At 36.0% G+C, this 22,754-nt stretch overlaps 2 protein-coding genes across 2 annotated transcripts in view; one reads left to right on the forward strand and one right to left on the reverse strand.

The window, feature by feature from the left end:
• Nucleotides 1-16,476, forward strand: part of LOC107690018 (transducin beta-like protein 3) — a 28,176-nt gene extending 11,700 nt beyond the window's left edge. The window contains exons 15-24 of the mRNA XM_016488249.1: nucleotides 1,413-1,548; nucleotides 2,792-3,022; nucleotides 8,246-8,316; nucleotides 8,526-8,682; nucleotides 9,526-9,584; nucleotides 10,392-10,495; nucleotides 13,567-13,638; nucleotides 13,732-13,890; nucleotides 14,044-14,137; nucleotides 15,728-16,476. Coding sequence (XP_016343735.1) covers nucleotides 1,413-1,548; nucleotides 2,792-3,022; nucleotides 8,246-8,316; nucleotides 8,526-8,682; nucleotides 9,526-9,584; nucleotides 10,392-10,495; nucleotides 13,567-13,638; nucleotides 13,732-13,890; nucleotides 14,044-14,137; nucleotides 15,728-16,073 — 1,429 coding nt within the window. The 3' untranslated portion in view covers nucleotides 16,074-16,476. The remainder of the gene's footprint in view (nucleotides 1-1,412; nucleotides 1,549-2,791; nucleotides 3,023-8,245; nucleotides 8,317-8,525; nucleotides 8,683-9,525; nucleotides 9,585-10,391; nucleotides 10,496-13,566; nucleotides 13,639-13,731; nucleotides 13,891-14,043; nucleotides 14,138-15,727) is intronic.
• Nucleotides 16,477-17,195: 719 nt separating this feature from the next.
• Nucleotides 17,196-21,323, reverse strand: LOC107690034 (NADPH oxidase organizer 1-like). Its single transcript, XM_016488261.1, has 8 exons — nucleotides 21,239-21,323; nucleotides 20,291-20,371; nucleotides 19,895-19,967; nucleotides 19,628-19,811; nucleotides 19,324-19,508; nucleotides 19,132-19,239; nucleotides 18,569-18,686; nucleotides 17,196-18,282 (listed from the first exon to the last, which is right to left on the reverse strand). Exons 1-8 carry the CDS (start codon nucleotides 21,302-21,304, stop codon nucleotides 17,670-17,672), a joined length of 1,428 nt encoding a protein of 475 aa, XP_016343747.1. The 5' UTR covers nucleotides 21,305-21,323; the 3' UTR covers nucleotides 17,196-17,669.
• Between the last annotated feature and the right edge of the window lie 1,431 nt (nucleotides 21,324-22,754).

Raw genomic sequence — 22,754 nt, forward strand, 5'->3', positions numbered from 1 at the left:
GAACTGAGTGCTTACATTGCCCATATGGCTCAGTAGACTAGAAATATAGCTCAGTAGACTAGAAAACCCGTCAAAATAAGAGTCCCACCTTAGTAATTATAATAATAATACATATTTAAACTTACGAAAAATATTAAAATGTATACAAAAACAAATTAGAAGATTAATCATAATAAAGTATGTTACAATAAAGGATTAATATGTATTTAATTTATACAGTGAAGTGTTATTTTACATTTTGTTTACTTTATTTCTGTACCTGAAAACTGTTAAACCTACATAAAAAGCACTGTTTATTTAATATGTATCTTTGTTATGTTGTATTTATGTAGGCCTGTTAAATTTTAAATGGATCCAATCCATGTTCATTAGAAATTATTTGATGATGCAGCAATAAAACTGCTAGTATAATTTAATGCAAGTGCTTTTGAACTTTGCTGATTTAAAACATGATCAAAATACTATCTATTTTGATGCCAACATTTCAAATAAGAGAGGAAGTGACAAATATCGGTATCGGAATCGGCCAATAAGTGTTTGTTAAAATCGGTATCGGTATCGGCCCCAAAAAATCCTATCGGTGCATCCCTAGTTTGTATAATTTTTTTTTATTTCAGTTTTAGTTTTTTAGAACATAAAGTTCAACTAAAAAAGAGAAATGTTGCATTGGCACTTTATTGGCTTAAATAAAGTGTAATCATTTTATTTTGTTTCAGTTAACGTTTCAGTTTGACTTTAAATTTGAAACAGTGATCTGAATTAGATGTTTTTGAACTGATTTATTTACATAAATGTTTACATTAAATATCACAAATATACAAAATAAAAACGAACAATTCCACCAATAAAAATAGGAAACATGGTGATTTACAGTAGCATGTAACTTATATGTGACCCTGGAGCACAAAATCACTCTTAAGTCGCTGGGGTATATTTGTTGCAATAGCCAAAAATACATTGTATGGTTCAAAATTATTGATTTTTCTTTTATGCCAAAAATCATTAGGATATTAAGTAAAGATCATGTTTCATGAAGATATTTAGTACATTTCCTGCTGTAAATATATTAAAACTTAATTTTTGATTAGTAATATACATTGCTAATAACTTAATTTGGACAACTTTAAAGGCGATTTTATCAATATTTTGGATTTTTTTTGCACCCTCAGATTCCCGTTTTTCAAAAAGTTGTATCTCGGCCAAATATTGTCCTATCCTAACAAACCATACACCAATGGAAAGCTTATTTCTTCAGCTTTCAGCTTTTCAGCTTTCAGATGAATTTCGAGAAATTGACCCTTATGACTGGTTTTGTGGTCCATGGTCACATATTATTTTGTGAACTGTTTGTTTTTTACTGGTTTTAGTTAAACCTGTAACTAATAACATAATGAGCCTGTTGCTGGACGCAGGTTAAAGAAAGGCTTCCTGGTGTCAGGCAGTCAGGACTGTACCATTAAGATGTGGGATCTGCCTGACCCTCTTCCTGATGTGGGATGTGAACCGGTCTTGATGACGGCACGACTCACAGAGAGAGCTCATGACAAGGTGGGTCGTTGCCCCGTCACGTACTAAGCGTTCAACGAAACTGTCAGATGAAACGTGGATGAAGACATGTTTATCTGGTTGTAGAAATAGTTTTGACAGCAGAAACCATGCTTTTGAGCACATTCTGCTGCTTTAGTTTTTCAGTCTTCCATATTTGTATTGTTTTTGATGTTTTTTGTGCGCCCACGCGTCGAAACCGTGTTTAGGAAAATGTGTAACCATAATTCATCTTTTGCTGATAACAAGACCCAAACAGTTTTGTCCAGTGTTGTGAAAGATGTTAGAATACAGTTAGGCTTTTTAAAAATCTGTCTGTCTGGCTGTGTGTATGTGTGCGTGTAGGCATTTTGGACTGATTTATTTACATAAATATTTCCCACCATTACACAAAGGTTACACTAAGTACCAACAAGACAAAAATGGGAAACATAGTAATTAACAGCAGCATTTAACATTATATTATTTTGTGAACTTTTTGTAATACATGCTATTATTTGTTTAAATTTCATCTACAAAGTATTTTGTAGATTGCTGCATGAAAGATTGTATAAAAAAACTGCACATAATTTTTTTTTACTGTATACCTGTACTACCATTCAAAAGGTTGGAGTTGGTAAGATTTGTTCAATGCTTTTGAAAAAAAGTGTCTTATGCTCAGCAAGGCTGCAATAATTTGATCAAAAATACAAAATAATATTGTGAAAAAATATTACAATTTAAAATAACTGCTTTCTATTTTAATATATTTTAAAATGTAATTTATTCCTGTGATGCAAAGCTGAATTTTCAGCATCATTACTCCAGTCTTCAGTGTTACATTATCCTTCAGAAATCATTCTGATATACTGATTTCCCAAAAAAAAAGTTTATTTGAAATAGAATTCTTTATACACATTATACGTCTTTACTGTGACTTTTGATCAGTTGAATGTGTCCTTGCTGAATAAAACTTCATTTCTTTAAACAAAAAAAAAAATAAAAAAATAATAATAATAATGAAGCCTCACTAAAATTAATCATACTTCTCAATGTTTAGGCGAATGCGTTTGATTATTACCTTACATCCAGTACAATATGACAAGCATTGTCACAGCATTGTAGTATTTTATAGTGGAACAAAAATGAAGTTATGTTATTAGTGTCACTACTTGTAATCCATTACTCCCCAGTTTTCCTTAAATGTCATTTTATTTTTCATCGTCCCCTCTTCTGTTGCCCGTCTCTTCCTCGAACATTCTTGTAGGATGTGAACAGCGTGACCATCTCTCCCAATGACAAGCTGCTGGCCTCTGGCTCTCAGGATCGCACGGCTAAACTCTGGTCACTGGTGGATATGAGTCTGTTAGGCGTCTTCAGAGGTCATAGTCGAGGTGTTTGGTGTGTTCAGTTCTCTCCTGTGGACCAGGTCCTGGCCACGGCCTCAGCGGACGGCTCCATCAAAATCTGGAGCATTCAAGAATTCAGCTGCCTCAGGGTGAGTTACACGTACATGTTTAAAGAGCTGTTTTGATAACTTTGATATGTGAATTCTAGAGAGTATTTAGTCACACTTTATTTAAGGTCCAATTCTCGCCATTAACAAACCATTAACTATGACTTTTGCATAAATAAACTCCTAATTTGCTGTTCATTAATAGTTAGTAAGGTAGTTGTTAAGTTTAGGTGTTGGGTTGGTTTAGGGATGTAGAAAATGTGCTTTATAACTACTAACAAACCGCCAATATGTTAATTATAGACATGCTAATAAGCAACTAGTTAATAGTGAGAATTGGTCCCTACGCTAAAGTGTTATCTAGTATTTTTCCCATTCAAATTTTTCTTGTAAGGTAAGGATTTAAAAAAAACTCTGTTAAATTGTTACAAGCCATGAACCAAGCCAACAAGCTAAGAGGTTAATCACAACGTTACTAACTTTGATTTAAAGCAAACTAATTGAAAATCAAACAAAAAGATATAGGACTGTGTACTCGTAGCTTTAAAGAGGGAAAGAACTACAATCCCATGAAGCATTGCAAGTTAAAAACTTTTTAAAAATGTAAAAGAAATATAAAACTGTTGATTTAATTTAGTCAATTATGTATATAGAAACAACATATTGTACATTTATTGCAAAATATGCACATATTTACAAATATTTAAGTAGTATAAGAGTGTAGGTATTTCTTCAGCTTTTCAGCTTTCAGATGAATTTCGAGAAATTGACCCTTATGACTGGTTTTGTGGTCCATGGTCACATATTATTTTGTGAACTGTTTGTTTTTTACTGGTTTTAGTTAAACCTGTAACTAATAACATAATGAGCCTGTTGCTGGACGCAGGTTAAAGAAAGGCTTCCTGGTGTCAGGCAGTCAGGACTGTACCATTAAGATGTGGGATCTGCCTGACCCTCTTCCTGATGTGGGATGTGAACCGGTCTTGATGACGGCACGACTCACAGAGAGAGCTCATGACAAGGTGGGTCGTTGCCCCGTCACGTACTAAGCGTTCAACGAAACTGTCAGATGAAACGTGGATGAAGACATGTTTATCTGGTTGTAGAAATAGTTTTGACAGCAGAAACCATGCTTTTGAGCACATTCTGCTGCTTTAGTTTTTCAGTCTTCCATATTTGTATTGTTTTTGATGTTTTTTGTGCGCCCACGCGTCGAAACCGTGTTTAGGAAAATGTGTAACCATAATTCATCTTTTGCTGATAACAAGACCCAAACAGTTTTGTCCAGTGTTGTGAAAGATGTTAGAATACAGTTAGGCTTTTTAAAAATCTGTCTGTCTGGCTGTGTGTATGTGTGCGTGTAGGCATTTTGGACTGATTTATTTACATAAATATTTCCCACCATTACACAAAGGTTACACTAAGTACCAACAAGACAAAAATGGGAAACATAGTAATTAACAGCAGCATTTAACATTATATTATTTTGTGAACTTTTTGTAATACATGCTATTATTTGTTTAAATTTCATCTACAAAGTATTTTGTAGATTGCTGCATGAAAGATTGTATAAAAAAACTGCACATAATTTTTTTTTACTGTATACCTGTACTACCATTCAAAAGGTTGGAGTTGGTAAGATTTGTTCAATGCTTTTGAAAAAAAGTGTCTTATGCTCAGCAAGGCTGCAATAATTTGATCAAAAATACAAAATAATATTGTGAAAAAATATTACAATTTAAAATAACTGCTTTCTATTTTAATATATTTTAAAATGTAATTTATTCCTGTGATGCAAAGCTGAATTTTCAGCATCATTACTCCAGTCTTCAGTGTTACATTATCCTTCAGAAATCATTCTGATATACTGATTTCCCAAAAAAAAAGTTTATTTGAAATAGAATTCTTTATACACATTATACGTCTTTACTGTGACTTTTGATCAGTTGAATGTGTCCTTGCTGAATAAAACTTCATTTCTTTAAACAAAAAAAAAAATAAAAAAATAATAATAATAATGAAGCCTCACTAAAATTAATCATACTTCTCAATGTTTAGGCGAATGCGTTTGATTATTACCTTACATCCAGTACAATATGACAAGCATTGTCACAGCATTGTAGTATTTTATAGTGGAACAAAAATGAAGTTATGTTATTAGTGTCACTACTTGTAATCCATTACTCCCCAGTTTTCCTTAAATGTCATTTTATTTTTCATCGTCCCCTCTTCTGTTGCCCGTCTCTTCCTCGAACATTCTTGTAGGATGTGAACAGCGTGACCATCTCTCCCAATGACAAGCTGCTGGCCTCTGGCTCTCAGGATCGCACGGCTAAACTCTGGTCACTGGTGGATATGAGTCTGTTAGGCGTCTTCAGAGGTCATAGTCGAGGTGTTTGGTGTGTTCAGTTCTCTCCTGTGGACCAGGTCCTGGCCACGGCCTCAGCGGACGGCTCCATCAAAATCTGGAGCATTCAAGAATTCAGCTGCCTCAGGGTGAGTTACACGTACATGTTTAAAGAGCTGTTTTGATAACTTTGATATGTGAATTCTAGAGAGTATTTAGTCACACTTTATTTAAGGTCCAATTCTCGCCATTAACAAACCATTAACTATGACTTTTGCATAAATAAACTCCTAATTTGCTGTTCATTAATAGTTAGTAAGGTAGTTGTTAAGTTTAGGTGTTGGGTTGGTTTAGGGATGTAGAAAATGTGCTTTATAACTACTAACAAACCGCCAATATGTTAATTATAGACATGCTAATAAGCAACTAGTTAATAGTGAGAATTGGTCCCTACGCTAAAGTGTTATCTAGTATTTTTCCCATTCAAATTTTTCTTGTAAGGTAAGGATTTAAAAAAAACTCTGTTAAATTGTTACAAGCCATGAACCAAGCCAACAAGCTAAGAGGTTAATCACAACGTTACTAACTTTGATTTAAAGCAAACTAATTGAAAATCAAACAAAAAGATATAGGACTGTGTACTCGTAGCTTTAAAGAGGGAAAGAACTACAATCCCATGAAGCATTGCAAGTTAAAAACTTTTTAAAAATGTAAAAGAAATATAAAACTGTTGATTTAATTTAGTCAATTATGTATATAGAAACAACATATTGTACATTTATTGCAAAATATGCACATATTTACAAATATTTAAGTAGTATAAGAGTGTAGGGAAACTGACTCTACATTAATCATAGTGCTTCATGTTGGTGGTCGGGCCTTAAAAGAGTTTGCTGTGATTTCAGTTCTCTGATTGGTGGAGATTGTCTGCAGAATTATGGTTAATGCAATTTTTCACCAGGAATTCTGCTGTTAAACATGATTATTTAAAGGGGTCATCGGATGCCCATTTTTGCCCACAAGGTGATATGATTCCTTTGGGTCTTAATGAAAAGTCTATAACATACTTTGGTTAAAATTTCTCAATGGTAGTGTAAAACAATGTGCATGTCCCTTTAAATGTTAATGAGCTCTGCTCACCCCGCCCCTCTCTTCTGTGGGGTGATGAGCCATTCTGAGACTGTAAACTTTTAGCCGCATTCATCGCGAAACTTGCTAACTAGCACGTTATTAGGAAAGGTGATTTGCAAAGAGAAACTTATACTCAATTCTTCTGTAGGTGAAGCTGGATTTCGAATAATTACAACATAAGAACATAAACACATTTAGGTAGAATGGGGGGCGCATTCCCTTCAAAAACAAACGTAATCCACTGCGTCTTCAGCGGCTCAGATGTCGGCAGTAAATGACGACTGCTTTTTGTGTAAAATGCACTGATGAATCATTGGGGACCAGGAGCAAGTATCAGGAAAGAAAAGGGGGTACATTTTTAATTTGTGTTGACATCACTGAGAGAAACCATGAGAAACCAAACTGTATTTTAATTGCTGAAAATTAAAGGGTTTGTTCACCCAAAAATGCAAATTACCCTTTGATTTGCTCACCCTCAAGCCACCCTAAGTGTATATGACTTTCTTCTTTCAGATGAATACAATCAGAATTATATAAAAAAATGTCCTAGCTCTTCCAGGCTTTATAATGGCAGGGAATGGTGGTTGAAATTTTGAAGCCCAAAAAATCACACCCATCCTTCATTAAAAAGTTGGGGTTAATAAAGGCCTCCTGAAGCAAGTTGATGCATTTCTGTAAGAAAAATATCCATATTTAAAACTTTATAACTTTATAATCTCTAGCTCCAGTGGATGATGTAGGCGTAGCATAAGCTCCGGTGAGAATATGCTAGTCTCGCGAGAACCAAGTTTTGTTTACAGAAAAGGAAAACCAGTCTACTCTTAGCTAATATCGAAATCCTACGACATTTGTCTTTACAAATCCTCATTTTGTACTTCTAATTTGTGACGGGGGTTTTGTTTTGCTTTCTCCTCTGCGCTTCCGCGTTCGTCACTTCTCACCGGAGCTTACGCTAATCCTACGTCCTGTGTCATCCGCTGGAATGCTACCCTCTCCTGAACACGTGTAAGACATTTAGCGGAAGCTAGAGATTACGTTTTAAAATTTTAAAGGTGCTGTATGTAGGATTGACCCAGAGTGGTTGGACTAGGTATTGCAGTCCAAATTCAAAATATTTGGGGAGGGTTTTTTTCACCTGGCCCCTCAGACTAGATGCACACGCAGGTTGCCAGATTGACGACACCAACAGGAACGAGCGCACGTGACGATGAATGAAATGAAATACGCTGTGGTTTCCACTAACTGGCAACCCGGGGTGCCGAAATACAATTGGGTAAACTGGCAGTGGGCGGGTTTTACAAACCAAAACAGAGACCGACATTCCGGCCCGGAACGCACATTTTCAAAGGAGAATAACTGACTGTAGCATTGTTTTTCAGATAAACAAGTAACCATGTTTCTTAAATATCTGCAAACATATTATGGTATTTTTATGCTTTAGTAGAGTCAAAAACTTACATAAAGCATATTATTCTTACACAAACACATTGGTTCACTTCAGAAGGCCTTTATTAACCCATCAGAGCTGTGTGGAGCACTTTTTATAATGGATGGATGCACTTTTTTGGGCTTCAAAAATTGCCATTATAAAGTTTGGAAGAACCAGGGCATTTTTTTAAAATAACTCCGATTGTATTCGTCTGAAAGAAGAAGGTCATATACACCAAGGATGGATTGAAGGTGAGCAAATCATAGGGTAATTTACATTTTTGGGTGAACTATCCCTTTAACATTGACATTCTAGTTAAATATTGCATTCAAATAATTTCTGTGTTTTATCTCTGCAGACGTTTGAGGGACATGATGCCTCTGTGCTAAAGGTCATATTTGTCAGTCGAGGAACTCAACTAGTGTCTAGGTTGGTTATCTATTTCCTTACTTTTTCTGACCGCGGTTCAATCGGTTCACATGGACTGTGTTCATCTATGTAAACTTTCACTTTCATTTTCATGAGAACTGTTTGCAGATTTTTAGGATGTTTGCAGACTTTCACTGAAGTTGAGCTTGTGGTTCATAGACTGCAGCTTTGCCCTAGTGACCCGGCTTTATTTCTCTGTCATTCTTCAGTGGTTCTGATGGACTTGTGAAGTTGTGGACCATAAAAACAAACGAGTGTGTGAAAACAATTGATGCTCACCAGGACAAAGTGTGGGCTCTGCATGGCAGCAGCAAAGATGACCTGATGGTGACGGGATCAGCTGACTCCACCATCACACTGTGGAAGGTCAGTCCACCTGACATATCCTACCTGAGCAGTGTGCTAAAACACAGTTAAACACAGGAATGTGAAATGAAACAGTGCAAACTGTGTTTTGTGCTGCATGTGATGCATGCAATCATTAATGTTTCCCTTACCAAGACAAAAGGACCATTGTTTACCCTGTGGCACTGTTCATTATAATTAATACATTGCAATAAAGCCAACAACACACACAAAAATGTAGGCCATGTTTATGATTTACTAATTCAGATGTTGTCTGATTAACTCCCATAAAAGTTACCTATTTTTTGGGCCAAGTAGGTCAGCAGGTTAATAACAGATGTTTTACTGCCAGTGCGTTACAGCATGAATCTGCTGCAGTGATATATCCATGCTGAATGCATATGCACACGTGATTTAATGCTGCCTTTAGGCGTTAATTCTAGTCCTAATTACGTTGACAGATGTGAATTTGAAAAATGTATGCTAGTGCTTACAATACCAGTCTGTGTAACATAACAGTTCTTCTTTTATAGTTGCATTTAAAACAAACGAATGGAATTTCACAACTGGAGGATCATTACATACACGATTCTTATTAGACAACACACATTACATGACCAAAAGTATGCTCTTTTTAATTAACAAACTATTTCTGCTACACCCATTACTATGTAAAACTGGATGCTGATCTATAGTGCCATGCTCCCAAAATGCTGTCTTTGGTGCACAAATAATATTTTTCATATTTCAATAATTATTCATTGGTTATGGTTGCTGAGTATTTGTTTCTATTGTCTATATATATTGGCCAGTTTCAGTGCATTTGTTTGTTTCTATTTCTCATTGTCTTTCTCTTCTGGTTAGGATGTGACTGAAGTGGAGCTGGCAGAGGAGCAGGCCAAACAAGAAAACCAAGTCCTTAAGTAAGTCACTGCCCGCATTGCAATATGTAACAAACAAATGCAGTCAGCCGTATAGACATGTGATTGAAGACTGACAAGCTAAGCAAAACTCCTTCACCTCCTTTTGTCTTTTAAAGCTGTCATCTCTTGACAACTGAATCCTGATGTTGAAACAGCATTGTTTCTTAAATCCTTAAAGCAATTTAGTTTTACCTGATCTGATTCCATCTATGCTAGTCTTAAAACATCATATCTTAAACATGATAACAGATTGAATTCCTTGACTTGTTATGGTCATATTAATTATTAGTGCCATTTTCTAATGTTAAAGGCATAGTTCACCCAAAAATGAAATTTCTGTCAACATTTACTCACTGTCATATACTTTCAGTCGTCTTCAAAACACAAATAAAGATATGTTTGATGAAACCTGAGACATTTCTGTCAATTAAACGTCTCCACCAAAACTTTGACACTTCATAAAGTTATACTCCATGATGTTTACTGGTCAGACCTCAAAAGTGGCAAATCTATATTTTGTCACTATTTGTCCTGAGGTGATGCAATCCTAATGAATGGGCCTATTCATAAAGAGTCCATAAAGACATCATAAAAGAAATCCATTTGTATTAAGCAGGTCTCATGTTTTCAGCATGAAAGCTGAAAGTCTTATGTTTTTAAATGATGTGATGTTGAGTAAACGATGACTGAATTTAGATTTTTGGGTGAACTGTCCTTTTTTATATACACCTTTTTGAATTTATCCAAATCATAATGTGTCACAAACATGTAGTTTGAGTGTTTATGAATTTTTTTGCGTCTTCATAGGCAGCAGGAACTGTCAAATTTACTTCATGAGAAGAAGTATCTGAAGGCTCTGGGAATCGCTATCTCTCTGGATCAGCCGCACACTGCATTGCGAGTTATCCGAGGTACTTTTTCTTTCATTTCTCTGCATAAATGAGTCAACATGCTTGCTTGCTTTACTTTCCAACCACATTTATTTTAAATGGGCACTTTGATTGTTAGATATAAAATCAGGTAGAGCCACATTTTTATACTCCATGTTTACTCACCTGCAATTTGAGACAATCCTCCGCTTATGTTTAATTGTCCTGTTTTGTTTTGTTTTTTTGACAGGATTATTTTTAGAATGAAAGTGAATGAGCTTTAGTTCTTGAATGTCGTAATGCAAACTCTGGCTAATTTCCGATGGTGGCTTATGTTTGTGTAAGATGATGTTTGGTGAATAATTTCTCATTGTCTTGTATTTGAATGAGATTCTTTTAACCACAGTCATTTGTAAACACTATGACAGGTGTTTTCAACAGCACTCCTTCAGAAATTCCAGCGCCGCTCTTTTAGCTGAACTGGTCAGACCTCAAAAATGCCAAATCCATATTTTGTTACTATTTGTCATGAGGTGATGCAATCCTAATGAATAGACCTATTCATAGTGTTAAAAATCCTGGTTTTGCTCTGAATACATAATCTCTGAATTCATATATCATATATTATCCAAATATAACCATCTTGCTTATTTTAAATATACTGTGTGTGTGTCAAAAGTTTACATAAACCTTGCACAATCTACAAAAGTTAATTATTTTACCAAAATAAGAGAGATCATAATGCACAATGCATGTGATTTGTTTTTAAGTTCTGTCCTTAATAAGATATTTAAAGACTCAAGCATATGTAAACATTTGAACAGGTTCATTTTTGTGGACTGTATGTAAATAAGTTTTGTGAAAATTTTTTTTCAAAAAATAACATGCATTTTGTATGACCATCTCATTTTGGTAAGATTCTGCAAGGGGTATGTAAACTTTTGACCACAACCTTATACAAAATAAATGTGATAAATAATATATTATGAATGATTTATATATGAATCATCTTATAATTTAGCATACATTTCGTGTCCATCGATGATAATTATATATATATATATATATATATATTTAATTAATTTTTTTCAGAGATATTATATTTTATCCTATAAGAAAATACATACTATAAACTCGCACATTTATTTTGTGCACCCTATTTTTCAGTTTGCTTGAAATTGCCTTTATGTCCCTTAAATTACAGTTCTTGCAATGCCTGCTTTTTTTTGCAGTGTCTCGAGTTCAGAAATAATGAGTAAATTCTACTATTGTACTATTAAATTTATGTCTACACTCTACATCTCAAAAAATTAGAATATCGTGAAAAAGTTCATTTTTTTGTAACTTATTTCAAAAAGTGAAACTTTCATATATTCTAGATTCATTACATGTAAAGTAAAACATTTCAAAAGTTTTTTGTTTTAATTTTGGTGATTAGAGCTTACAGCTCATGAAAGTCAAAAATTAGAATATTTACATTTGAGTTTCATTAAATTACCATCCCTACAGTATAAATTCCAGGTATCTCTTGTTCTTTGAAACCACAATAATGGGGAAGACTGCTGACTTGGCAATGGTCCAGAAGACGATCATTGACACCCTCCACAAAGATAAGTCACAGAAGGTCATTACTGAAAGGGGTGGCTGTTCACAGAGTGCTGTATCAAAGCATTTTAAATGCAAAGTTGACTGGAAGGAAGAAATTGGGTAGGAAAAGGTGCACAAGCAACAGGGATGACCGCAAGCTTGAGAATACTGTCAAACAAAGCTGATTCAAACACTTGGTAGAGCTTCACAAGGAGTGGGCTGAAGCTGGAGTCAGTGCATCAAGAGTCACCACTCTCAGACGTCTTCAGGAAAAGGGCTATCAAGCCACTTCTGAAACAGAAACAACGTCAGAAGCATCTTACCTGGGCTAAGGAGAAAAATAACTGGACTGTTGCTCAGTGCTCCAAAGTCCTCTTTTCAGATAAAAGTAAATTTTGCATTTCATTTCGAAATCAAGGTCTGGAGTCTGGAGGAAGACTGGAGAGGCACAGAATCCAAACTGCTTGAAGTCCAGTGTGAAGTTAAAGTAAATTTTGCATTTCATTTGGAAATCAAGGTCTGGAGTCTAAAGGAAGACGGGAGAGGCACAGAATCCAAGCTGCTCGAAGTCCAGTGTGAAGTTTCCGAAGTCAGTGATGATTTGGGAAAAATGTTTTATCAAGTCCAGAGTCAATGCAGCCGTCTACCAGGAGATTTTGGAGCACTTTATGCTTCCATCTGCTGACAAGCTTCATAGAGATGCTGATTTCCTTTTCCAGCAGGACTTTAGCACCTGCCCACAGCTCCAAAACCACTTCCAAGTGGTTTGCTGCCCATGATATTACTGTGCTTGATTGGCCAGCCAACATGCCTGACCTGAACCCCATATGGAATCTATGGGATATTTTCAAGAGAAAGATGAGAAACAGACGAGCTGAAGGCTCAATAGTGCCTCAGCAGTGCCACAGACTGATCGCTTCATGCCACACTTCACTGATGCTGTCATTTGTGCTAAAGGAGCTCCGACCAAGTATATGCATGAATGAACACACTTTAAAGAACTTGAAGTTGTCTGTTTTGCTAATCCTTTTTTTTTTATTGATCTTAGGAAATATACTAAGATACTGGATTTTTGACTTTCATGAGCTGTAAGCTCTAATCATCAAAATTAAAACAAAAACTTTTGAAATGTTTTACTTTACATGTAATGAATCTAGAATATATGCAAGTTTCACTTTTTGAAATAAGTTACAAAAAAAATTTAACTTTTTCACGATATTCAAATTTTTTGAGCTGCACCTGTATATATACCTTAGAAAAATAGACTGAGTTTAATTTAAAATTTTCTTTCAAATAAGAAAATATTTAATGTCCACCAAAATTCTATTAACTGTGTTAATAACAAAACACCTCCCTGAACTAAAAAATGGTTTACATTTACATTTAGTCATTTAGCAGGCGCTTTTATCCAAAGCGACTTACAAATGGTTTATCATAAAATTGAAAACATTAATTTTATTAAAAAATGAAAATCAAAAACAAAAATAACCAAATGAATCATGATGATGCTCTTTAATCCTCAACAGAAATTCGGCAGCAGGAGGATGGGGTACAGGAGCTAGAAAAGACCCTCCTGAAGCTCCGTCAGGATCAGAAAGGTAGTCTTCATGTGTTGGTACACTGCGTTAGATCACCAGGTTCATCTTGTTTGCATTGCCTGATTGTGTGACTGTGATGTGTGTCGTGTTCAGAGTCGGTGTTGCGATTCTCTGTGGTGTGGAACACTAATTCCCGCAGCTGTCTGGACGCTCAGGCTGTCCTGCAGGTGCTGCTCACACACCTGAGCCCAGAGGAAATCCTGCAGTATCAGGGCACTCGTACCCATCTCGAGGGCCTCATACCGTACACAGGTGGGTTACTGTTTTCATTCCAAATCAGTTCACCCATGATAAACATAATAAATTGGTATTTTTGAAGGTGAGCATCTGCATAAACAAACATTTAGAGTTTCTAGCAATTGCACTGAAAATAGCAATATAAATATGATTGTTTCTTTTTTGTAGAGAGACATATGCAGCGGATTGGTCGTCTCCTGCAGGCCTCAATGTTTCTGGATTACATGTGGCAGAAAATGCGTATTACGGGTGGTAAAGACAGGTAAAAAAAAAACAAGTTCCCAAAACTTCCTGGTTGTGTATTCATTAAAATAGTGGTGTTTGCTGAGGGAAGCATCAGTATTATTGTTGCTCATGGGTAATGATCTGAACAAACTCTTAACTATGAGTATCAAACTTTGGTGCAAAACAAGTCCTTTATGTTTGCGCTGTAAAAACGAATGATGCAACAACCTAGCAAACATCTTACTGTACAACGTCAGAGAGCCCAGCCAGATTTACATGGGCAAGCATTACTTCATTCTCGCTGGAGAGCAAATATACAAATCTAAGTAGGAATTCATTTTTTTATGGTTGTAAACGTTTTTACGCAAATAGATGTCACCACAGTAAAGTGCATCACATACAAAATTGAATGATTTGAAAAGATGTTTATTTCCTTGGTGACAGTTCTGTAGAATTACACGAGTCACCGCTTCATTACAATCTTTCAGGAAGTGGGTTTAAATAAATACAGTGCACCCAGATTTTCTTTTAACAAAAGTTAAACATTTCTTTCACCGTTTAAAGATTCACTCAGTAAACATCTTATTGACTTTCATTTATTAAACGTCTTGCCAAACTTTCCCTGGCTATTGTCATCATCGGCTTGCTTCACTTTGGAGTATGTAAGGTATTAAAGCGAGTTTCTACAATTGTTGACACTTTTCCTGTGAACATTTAGAAAATGAATAATGCCCAAAGTTAAAATATGGTTTCAATTTAACACTTTTATTAACTCAGCTAGTCTAGTAACCAAAGTATGCAACATGTTTTTGAAATCTGAATGAAACGCATGCAAACAATATGATTTATGCACTAAATCAGTCGAAGGTCTTGTACAATCTGCATGTTTTTGAACGGTTAGGACAGACGTTAAAACCTGTGCCTCACAGCCATCGGCTGACGTCTGCCAGTGGACACGCACCATTAGTATTAATAAAAATCAACCCTTGAGACGTGAAAGTGGCCAAACATCCAGGTATTGTGAAAAAATTAGTTTTATGGCAAGACTAATGTGGTGGGTGTTCTCAAACTTTTAAATGCACAAAGTTGTGGGTCATTCAGATTTTTTTTGAATACTTGTATTCAGTAAGGATGCATTAAATTGCTCAAAACTGACCGTAAAGACATTTATAATGTTACTAAAGTTGTCGGTTTCAATAAATGCTGTTCTTTTGAACTTTCTGTTCATCAAATGATCCTGAAAAACATTGTAGCACTATTTCCACAAAAATATGAACTGTTTTCAACATTGATAATAATAAGAAATATTTCTTGAGCAGTAAATCAGCATATTAGAATGATTTCTGAAGGATCATGTGACACTGAAGACTGGAGTAATGATGCTGAAAATTCAGCTTTGCATCACAGGAATAAAGTACTTTTTCAAACATATGACATTTTAACGTATTAAAATACAAAAAGTTATTTTATATTGTACTAATATTTTACAATATTTCTGTTTTACTGTATGTATTTTAACATATAATGCAGATTTTATGTGCATTCTTTTAAAAACTCCGTGCTTTCCTTGTCATTCATTTGAAAGTTTGTTCATTAAATCACCTGTTGGTCTGCTGTTTTTCTCTAGTGTGAACTTGGATGATGATGAAGAGATGGACACCAGTCCTCAATCCATCTTCATCGTAGACAAGCAACCGATGGACATGGCAGACATTCCGGGATCTCTGCAGCAACAAGAAGATGAAGAGGAAGATCTGGAGGATTCCGAAAAAAGAGAGGAGCTTCTTGATGAAGATGAAAGTGTCAGCACATCTAAAAGCGCTCATGTGAACGGCATGAAACCAAACGGGGTGAACAGTGTCGTAGATGGTGGTCAGGTGTCCAGTGAGGAGAGTGAAGACGAGGATGATGTCATGGAAATGACCACCAAATCTACGGATTCGGACCCCTCCAAAACAGCAGATATAAGGTGATTGGCTGCTGTGTCTGTCAATCATGAGTTTTTTTTATTCAGTACTGATTGTTGAATTGATGGATTACTTATGATCTTTCTGAATTTTCTGATTCATCAACACAGTGTCGCTTTCACTCAAACAGGGGTTTCCTGTTTGTATAACCACACCAATTGCAAAATACTGTTAGATGGCTTTTTTTATGTAGTTGTTTTGTCATTCTTCAAAATAAATAATGCTCATATCTATTGTAGAAGAAAAATAAATTTTATTCCCCTCGATGTGTTGGAAGTAGTGTTCAGCTTGGAGGTATATCCCAAGTTAAATATGCTTGAAAAAGCAAAAATTGTTTATAGTAATGCTTTTGCAATTATCTGGAAGTCAATGGGCAACATTTATTAATAGGAATAAACGTTAAAATTAAACCACTAAAAGGATGATTTAGGCATCTTTACATATCAAATGCAATCTATTTTAGTGAATGATGGTATGTTTTAAACTAACAAACAAAAGTGTTCTCTTTATTTGTTTTTTTGTTAAGAGTGTTTTCTGTGGTAATCAACAATGTCACCGTCCGCAGAAGTTGTACTGATCCTAGAACATTCCTTTATTATCTGACTCTTAGAGCATCACAGAACTTCTAGCACTGTTCAAACAACATTTCCAAAAACATGCTCTTACTATAATAGTGTGTATTCAGTCCTTCCTTTTAATAATACTGTGGCTTTTTAGCTGCTTTGGTTTTCCTGAAATGTTCAGTATCTTGTGCAAGCAGTGAGTCATGTCTGCTTTAAAAAGTATTGAATGTTGGACATCTGAGATTGCCGTCAGTGTTAGATACACCGAGCGCATCTGTGATGCACAGCTTGAGTTGAAAGAATGCAGAGTGTGTACAATACACTCTCGTTGTTGACCGAATACCTTGGTGTCGCCAATGCCAAACCCTACACTTTCAGATAAAGGAATAAATCAGCTGGTTAAAGTGGGATTGATTGATTGAGTTAAAGAACTGATCAGGCCCTAACCTGTGTTTTAGATATTTTCGGCACATGATATGCTTCTTTAACAATCCATTTTTGCAGGAATGAACACTCCAGTAATGCCAGTCTTTCGGTTAAATATTTTATTTGATGTTTACAGGCACTCAACATGGGGGAAAATATGCAACAAGTCAACTCTGAAGAGTATACAGTGTTCAAGTATAATAGGATATACAATGCATATAAGGCACAAGTGATATTTTCCACTATGGAAAAAGAGGATAAACTAAGAAAGATACATATTCTGTAGAAGATTTTAAAAGATTTCTAAGCTGTCGATCATTATCTTTTCTTCAGTTAAAGATAATCTACATTTATCAGATCCAAAGAGCAGCTTCTCTAGAAACATGTAGACCCATCATTTGTAACATATGTAATAATTCAGTTCCAAGAATAAGATCTAAACTTGGTTCTAGTAGTATAAATGTGTGTAGCAAGAATCTCTCCATAATTTGTCCATCTAATAATCACAGTAGCATCAAGCAAGTGTTACGGCAGTGGACATTAATGCTTGTCTGGACCTGGACTCTTGGATGCTCTCCTCAAACATGTAACCTGAAGTGCTTGAGACATCGGCCTAACTGGTTCTCTGCAGGTTTTTGCACGTGACGGTGGTGCAGCATTTGAGTATCTCCTGAGCTTGGGGTCTGGTTGGTATCTTGGGGGTGGAGGGCATCTTGTTGAGACTGGGGTCTGATCTGCTGCCGATCATCTTGCCGCCTTCGGCACTTTCAGGGCTCAGGCTGCCAGAGGAGTTAAGCGTAGGGGTGCGACTTCTGCGTAATTGCTCTTCCGTGTCTGAGCGATTTAGCGATTTACCGGAGAAGCTGCTGTCGTCGCTGAACTCTTCGCTGTCATCACTCAGACTGCTTTGCTGGCCGTTCTCGACAAACTCCACTCGGACTGATGGTGGAGTCAGCCGTGTTGTATGAGCATCCGGCAGTCTACTCATTGATCGTGACATCTGCTTATCTTTAGGGTCCAGGGTGCTTCCTGGAGGTCCCAGGTTGCCCTGGGATCTGCTGAGCTCACGGCTGGAGACCTGCAGGAAATTTTCTCCAGGACGTTGAAGCTGTGCCAAGTCAAGAGTGGAGCTGGTTATCTCCCTCTTAGCAGGCATCAGGTGCATTCGTGGGTTATTGTATGGTTGCAGGTACATAGATGGTACGAATCCCGCCTTTCGATTGTACCTGAGAGATAGACAAAGACAGCTCTCAATCGTAGCAAAAGTAGCATTAGAGCTTGTATAAAATCAATGGGTAATTTGGTTTCATTCTTTGGAAGTCAACAAGGAAGAAGCATCATCTGCACAAACTGCCAAAACGAGTCCACAAAAATGAGGATGTAAAGCAAGTGCCAAGTTTGTTTCCAGACTCTACTGCACGTCAAATGAGCAGGTAAAAGTTTCCTGCCCGTTAGATTACTGGTGTGTATTTCATCTGCTCATTTTCGTCAGTAAACGATATGGAGGTTTACCTCACTATCCACCAGCCGTTGTCAGACTTCTGTAACACCTCCACCACAGACCCGATCTCCACTGATAGTTCATCACTGTTCATGGCTTTGTAACTTTTGGCGGCAACATAGAAAACACCTGACGAATGGAAAAATAAGGTCCGGTTAAGAACAACTTGGTGAACAAAATGAATCAATTCTTACTATACATCAGCATGCGTTTCAAGTCCTGCTCCTGGAGGGCAAATCCAATCCTAATCAAACACACCAGCACCAGGCAATCAAGGTCTTCAGGATTACTAAAAACGTCCAGGCAAGTGTGTTGGGACTTTGCAGGACAGTAGCCCTCCAGGAGCAGTATTAGACACCCATGTACAAGGGTTATTATTTTATAAACTGCTACTTTTGCTACAGCTACCAAAATTCATTCATTTTCAAAGTTAGTGGAATAAGCATAATTAGGTTGGTTTCCAAAAGAAGGCTGATTCAAGACACAAGAATGTCAAACATTCACAGTGTGGCCAAACTGGTTTTGTTTCCAAATAAATACAGAATGCATTAGAAACCGCTAAACCGGTACTTACTTCCGCCATCCATCACATCAGGACCATCATCATCCATCTCAGCTCTCTGCAGATACGGAGCGGGAAACCAAGCGAGATGTTTGGCTTCATTTTCCACCAGCCACCATCCTGATTAGAAAGTACAACAAGGTCAACAAACACCGAAGAGAGAGACTGTGCTTCTGTGTAGTTTGGCAAACGATGAGTTCTCACCTTTTTGGTCTTTAATGAGCACATCCACAATCTCATCCACCTCAACCTTGAAGGGCCGGTTCTTGGTGTCCTTGGTCTCATAAGTAGCTATGCATCGGTATATTTCAGTAACAAAGGGTTGAGTAACGTTGTTCATTCCAACATTACCGCTGCTCAGAGAGGTTTCTGATGGCATGATCACGATACTGTCGAACAAAACACAATCTTTAATTAGGCTCTGTTTCAGAGACTTCATGTAGTTTTGAAAATTCTAGTATGTATTTATTATTTTCTGCTCTGCTTGTCTTGGCAACATAAACCTTACCTGTTTTTTGCAAAGTCAGAATCGAGGTCCTGGGGTTTGGGAAGCAGGAACTGGATGAGCTCTGAGCTCTGGCAGAAACGGGGATCGCTCTTCAGCAGTTCACTGCAGTATTCTTCCAGAGCCTTCAGTCTGAGCACTGACTTATTGGGGCTCCACTTCTGCATGTTCTTCTGCACTCTTGCAGCTGCAAATGTTTTTTTTTTCATTACTTCATGATGAGGGCTTGAATTTGCACATTGTTTGATGAACAACTGGCAAAGTATTTACCTTTAAATTTGGGAACAATCCTTTCTGACCTTCTAATGGGGTTTGAAGGAGGGAATTTCTTCTTGAGTTGTCTCTACAGGAATATGCATATAGATGTTATTCTACTTGACTCTCTCTCTCTCTCCCTCTCTCTCTCTATATATATATATATATATGTGACCCTGGAGCACAAAACCAGTCTTAAGTCGCTGGGGTATATTTGTAGCAATAGCCAAAAATACATTGTATGGGTCAAAATTATTGATTTTTCTTTTATGCCAAACAATCATTAGGATATTAAGTAAAGATCATGTTCCATGAAGATATTTTGTAAATTTCCTACCGTAAATATATCAAAACTTAATTTTTGATTATTAATATGCATTGCTAAGAACTTCATTTGGACAACTTACTTACATGCAGCGTCTTGAAGTCTTGAAGCGATCTGTACACAGTAATCTCATTTTGATCTGACCAGAGTACAGTGGTCATGTACAACTGGGAAGAGAAGAATGTATTAGACACATTTCAATACTTCTTTTTAATTACATTACAGTCTTCATGTTATTGTGTATATAGTTAACTAGCCTATGTTCAGAGTAGTGTTAATGAACCACTGTACATACAGGAGTGTTTTCTTGTTTCTATCCGTCCTGACCCTTAAAAATTGAGTTACCAAATTTAAAAAAACTAATGATAATATTCTGTTATTCTATGATTTAAAGAATAAAGTTAACTGTTACCACACGAAGCACATTTTAGGCTATTTGACGAAAATGTTTTACACTGTATTATTTTTAATAATTTAATTTTTTATTTAATTTTAATTTATTTGTATTCATTATTAAATTAATTAATTAAAATGTAATAATTTTGCGTTACGAAGCTGTTTGTAATATCACATTATTATGTAATTATTATTATAGTATTTATATATAGTAATAAATCGATTAATTATACTAATGCTGATAAATTATAATAATATGTAGGCTATTGTCAGTAAAAATTGTAATACGTTGATACCCATTGACATTGACAAACATCATAATCTTATTCAAAACAACGGTAGCCTATATTAAAATGTTATTTATTTGACGGTGTCCTTGTTACAAGTTACATGTAGGTTACTTACTATTATAATAACAATAAATTAGGCTATCTAGGCTATAACTAACCCTAAACCAAATCCTCATCCTAACTCTAACCAGTAAGTAGCCTAGCTGGTACATTTAGTTTAATATTACTCAGATGTAACTTAAATGTATAACTACACTGTAACAAGGACACCTTAAAATAAAGTGTAACCTGTAATAAAAAAATAAAAAAAACGAATGCAAAATGGGAAAATAAAAAAATGTGTCTTACTTTAGCTACTTCTTTCTGCATCACTCCAACAAGCTGAATGTTGACGGGGTGTCTTTGCTCGCCCATGCTGCAGGAGATGAGTCGTGTTGTCGTCTGTTGTTTGACTGAGCGCTCTTCTGATGCGCGCGTTATATTTATCACGCCTCCAGCCAGAGGCGGGGACCGCCTCGTGCCGCATCCAGCACGCTCCCGCTGCAGTTTCACAAACCGGAGAGTCCGCTCTTACCTCATCATTACTCCTTGCAAAAGCCTGGATGGAATATCATGTGAGTGTCGATCAATCGATAGAGAGTTTTTCTGTTCAAGTTTTTATGCTGTTCAATTGTGATTATGAACCACTTCATGCAGGGGCGTAGCCATCATTTCAGAAGTGAGGGGGACAGAAATGTTATATATATATATATATATATATAAAACATTACAATATAACATTTTCAGAAATCATTCTAATATACTGATTTGCTGCTCAAGAAACCTTTTTGAATTAGTATTATTATTATTATTATTATTAATGTTTTTTTAGCAGCAAATCGAGAATATCAGAATGATTTCTGAAGGATAGTGTGACTGGAGTAATGATGCAAAAAATTTAGCTTTGAAATCACTATAAATTACATTTTAAACTATATTTGAAATAGCCTGGTAAAAATATTTCAAAATTGTACTGTTTTGCTGTACGTTGGATCAAATAAATGCAGGCTTAGTGAACAGAAGAGATTAAAAATCTTACTGTTCAAAAACTGTTGACTGGTAGTGTATAGTCAACTTTAAATTTTCTCTCATTTCTAGCTTTTAATTGGCTTAGAAATCAGATAACTGCTGGACAATAACAAATAATAATGATTTGTTTATATACTACAAACACTTTTTTATCACATAATAAGGCAGAATAGTTTCAATACTGTTACTGTAATAAACGCTATGTCAGTTAGCACAGCATTGTTCATATACTTTATTTATTACCTGGAGATGACTTGACAAACACAAATAAACCATATATTGTCGCAATCGTATGTTTAATGTCTTCATGTTTCCAAACGTTTCTGTTTTTCTGAAAACAACTGTTTTCATACCATAGCTGGACGCTTTTGTCCATATTAGGAATTTCCTTGTACGACTTTCTGTGCAAGAGCGCCCTCCGGCTTTGTGTATGAATGAAACATACACTGCACGGAGTGTTTAGCGCTCCGCGATGTTCATCTCGCCTTTTTCTGGGTCCGAATAAAACATCAGATCATGCACTGACTATCCTGTCTCTTTGAATTTAAATCTATATTTATTCACTCCGGCTCTTGAAAACCTTGAAACACGTCCCCCGCGTAATCTACGCCCCTGACTTCATGTGATGTGACAACATGCCCCGCTATTGTCAAGACTGTGTTCGCGTTCATAACTATATGTTCTTGTACAATAATTCTGAAGTTTTCAACAGCGTTCAGGAACGCTATTCATTTGAAACGAATACATTTTGAGGTATCTGTCTAAACAAAAACTGCTTTTTGTAAGTAGCCTACAC

This window comes from Sinocyclocheilus anshuiensis, unplaced genomic scaffold (assembly GCF_001515605.1).
Source record: "Sinocyclocheilus anshuiensis isolate Anshui unplaced genomic scaffold, SAMN03320099.WGS_v1.1 scaffold1609, whole genome shotgun sequence".
NCBI lineage: Eukaryota > Metazoa > Chordata > Actinopteri > Cypriniformes > Cyprinidae > Sinocyclocheilus > Sinocyclocheilus anshuiensis.

What these genes read in the sequence shown, in the direction of transcription:
- LOC107690034 (XM_016488261.1), bottom strand. Translation starts at nt 21,304, where the DNA reads ATGGGCGAGCAAAGACACCCCGTCAACATTCAGCTTGTTGGAGTGATG. An exon ending in AAGACTTCAAGACGCTGCAT is followed by an intron (nt 19,968 to 20,290) that starts GTAAGTAAGTTG and finishes ATATTCCTGTAG; the next exon opens with AGACAACTCAAGAAGAAATT. An exon ending in TCTGACTTTGCAAAAAACAG is followed by an intron (nt 19,509 to 19,627) that starts GTAAGGTTTATG and finishes TTTGTTCGACAG; the next exon opens with TATCGTGATCATGCCATCAG.